This window comes from Prunus avium, chromosome 2 (assembly GCF_965620075.1).
Source record: "Prunus avium chromosome 2, drPruAviu1.hap1.1, whole genome shotgun sequence".
Taxonomy (NCBI): Eukaryota; Viridiplantae; Streptophyta; class Magnoliopsida; order Rosales; family Rosaceae; genus Prunus; species Prunus avium.
Window position 1 is genome coordinate 16,637,269 of NC_142285.1, and position 3,204 is coordinate 16,640,472.

At 39.5% G+C, this 3,204-nt stretch overlaps 1 protein-coding gene and 1 non-coding gene across 2 annotated transcripts; one reads left to right on the plus strand and one right to left on the minus strand.

Annotated features, from left to right (window-relative positions):
* Positions 1 to 223: 223 nt before the first annotated feature.
* Positions 224 to 1,669, minus strand: LOC148296566 (uncharacterized). The gene has a single exon (XM_088248566.1). The coding sequence runs from the start codon at positions 1,667 to 1,669 to the stop codon at positions 224 to 226; it is 1,446 nt and encodes a 481-aa protein (XP_088104692.1).
* Positions 1,670 to 2,207: 538 nt separating this feature from the next.
* On the plus strand, positions 2,208 to 2,314 carry LOC148296567 (small nucleolar RNA R71). The gene has a single exon (XR_015834277.1). It is a non-coding gene; the product is annotated as a small nucleolar RNA R71 (small nucleolar RNA).
* Positions 2,315 to 3,204: the final 890 nt, after the last annotated feature.

Here is a 3,204-nt window from a genome sequence, read left to right on the forward strand (position 1 = left end):
AATCTTTTTTTTATTTTATATAAATTTATTTATTTATTTATAAAAAGAAACAGAAACTTAAAATGACTAAAATAAAAACAAAACAAGTAAAGAGAAAGGATTGAAATGCTCCCCCCCTGATGCGATTAGGTCGATCGCTAACAAACACCTTCTTCTTGAACACATGGGTTGCCTCCCAAGAAGCGCCTTAGTTAATGTCTTGGCAAGACATTATGCAATCAGATTATGATGAGTTGGGGGGTTTCGGATCAATCGTCTCAAGATAGTTCACCCAACTTCTTCTCCTCTTCCTTTTCCTTTTCTTTTTCTTCAAGTGTGCAAGGGGTGTAACTTTGAACATGCCATTGGATGGTTCCACTTTCGTAGAGCATGGATCAAGGGGCTCAAGTGGTAACCCAGAAATTGGTGGAAATGGATGGAACACTTCTAGGGCAGCTACCACTTCTTGGAACTTTGGTTCAACTTGTTCTTCCTCTGCTTGTGCAATGACAACTTCTATAGCATCAGTGGGCTGTTTCTGCAAACTCTTAGAAGAAACTTCATCATTCACAACATCAATTGAAAAACAAGTATCAAGAGAGATAGAAGGTTGAGATGGAGGATCAAACACTTTAAATTCAGCAGTTTCACCCAACACAGTCATGGAGAGGGTGCCATCTTTCATATTGATAATTGTGTTTGTTGTGGCCATGAATGGTCGTCCTAAAAGAATGGGATCAACACGATCTCCATTTGGATTGTCCTCCATATCCATCACTACAAAATCAACAGGGAGAATTAGTGTATTAACTTGAACTAGAATATCTTCTACAATACCTTTTGGATATTTGATAGAATGATCAGCTAGTTCAAGACGAATTGAAGTCTTCTTCATCCCTTCTAAGCCAAGCTCTTGATAAACTGAATATGGCATTACATTGATGCCTGCTCCCAAGTCCAACATGGCTCTTCCAACCTTCTTGTCTCCAATGTTAATTGGAATGTCAAAGCTGCCAGGATCTTTTGATTTTGGTGGAAGCTTCCTTTGCAACACAGCACTTACATTCATGTCGAGCTTTACTTCTTCATTTGGAGCAAAATTGAGCTTGTGAGTCTTCAAGTTCTTGATGAACTTTCCATATGCAGGAATCTGTTCAATAAGATCAAGAAAAGGCAAATTGATATTAACTTTACTCAAAATATCATAAATCTCTTTAAAAGCCTTATCTTGCTTTGCTTTCTTAAGACGCCCTGGAAATGGAATAGATGGAACATATGGAGCGGGTGCCACGTGTCTATCTTTTTGAAGATGTGGTGGCACGAATTTGTCATCCCTTTTATGCAATTGGAATTGTTTGGATTCCCGAGAATCTGATTTGGCCTTAGGAGCAGATTGGGATGTTTTGGGCTGTTCTCCTTCCGAAGTTGTGATCTCCTCCTCTTCATCTTCATTTCCTACAACCACAACATCATTTGAAAGATTAGAATCAACTTGATTATCAATGATCTCACCTGATCTGAGCACATGAATGGCCTTGACTTCATGGTTCTTTGGGTTGATCTCAGTTTGGCTTGGCCATTTCCCAGGCTCTCTTTGAGTTATTTCAGCAGCTATTTGGCCTAATTGGACTTCCAATTTGGAGATGGCAGCTTGTGTGGTTTGCTGAAAATTGGATTGGTTGATTGCCATCTGCTTCAGTATATCCTCCAATGATGATGATGATTGTTGTGGCCTTTGGAATGAAGGGGGATTTGCTTGATTCTGGGTATTTCTCCATGAAAAGTTTGGATGATTCCTCCAACCTGGATTATAACTTTGAGAGTATGGATCATTTCTTGGACCTTGGTTGTAGGAATTTACCAACTTAGCTTGCTCTTGCACAAATTCTGGATATCCAGCCCCAAGTGGACAAGCTGTGGTAGCATGGTCATGAGTTTCACAAATGCTACACACTTCCTTCGGAGGGCTTCTTGAGTTTAATGCAAGAAGAGCATCTAGCTTTTGTTCCAGTTTTGAAATCTGCACATTAGAAGCATCATTAGAACCACTAATAACACGTTTACCTCTTGTATCCGTATGTTGGGTCTCCATTGCTATCTCCTCAAAGAGTTCGTACGTTTCTTCTGGAGTTTTGGTTTTAAAAGAACCACCTGCAAAATTGGTGACTATATTATGACTAGAAGGGGTTAGTCCTTTATAAAACATACGCATTTGAAGCTTCAATGGAATCCCATGATGAGGACATTGGTTGAGCAGCCCATTGAATCTCTCCCATGCTTCACAAAACGATTCATCATCTTGCTGTGCAAATAATAAGATCTTGTCCCTAAGCATGTCGGTCTTTTGTGTGGAGAAGTATTTCTCCAAGAACTTCTTTTGAATGGCAGCCCATGTAGTGAGTGAACCAGGCTTCAAAGAATTCAACCAATACTTCGCCTTATCCTTTAAAGTGTATGGAAACACTCTCATTCGAAGTTGATCTTCCGTCACACCTGTCAAGGGAAAAGAACTCACAACATTAAAATTATCCTTTATATGAGTTAATGGATCTTCATTAGGTAAACCATAAAAGGAAGGCAACATATTAAGATGAGAAGATTTAAGCTCATAATTTCGAGCTACAGTGGGCAGCAAAATGCTTGAAGGAGATGCTGGAATTGTTGGGATATCAAGTTCTCCCATGAACTCAATGGCAGCCATCATTTCTTCTTCTTCTTGGTCTGAACTTGCTTTCGAATTTGAAGGTGAAGAACCAGGAAGTTCAGTGTGGAGAGCAAGACTTGTAAATGTAGCAAGAGCTTGCTCTTTTGCAGTTGACAACTCCCTTTCTAGACGATTCTGAATTTCAGAGGTCACCCAATTGGGTTGCAATGATGGTCCAGCGTTTAAAGATCTCGAACGTTGGAATGAAGACTTCACTTGTTCAAGGAATGGCCTGTTAGACATAAACTACCCGAAACAAAAAATTAGATTGATTAGAAACACTAAAAAGAATAGGGTAACCTTGGGCACATAACCAGGGAAGAACTTTCGTTCAGTCCCCGGCAACGGCGCCAAAAACTTGTTGTTTAATTATGTTAAGTCGCAAGTGTACGTGCCAATCAGTAGTATAGCAAGACAAGTACGAGGTCGTACCCACGAGGACTGAGAAGTTAAAATTAGTTATGTACTTAGGTTACCAAATTCAAGAAGTTAGGAAGTTAAGTCTAAAACAGAATTTAAAG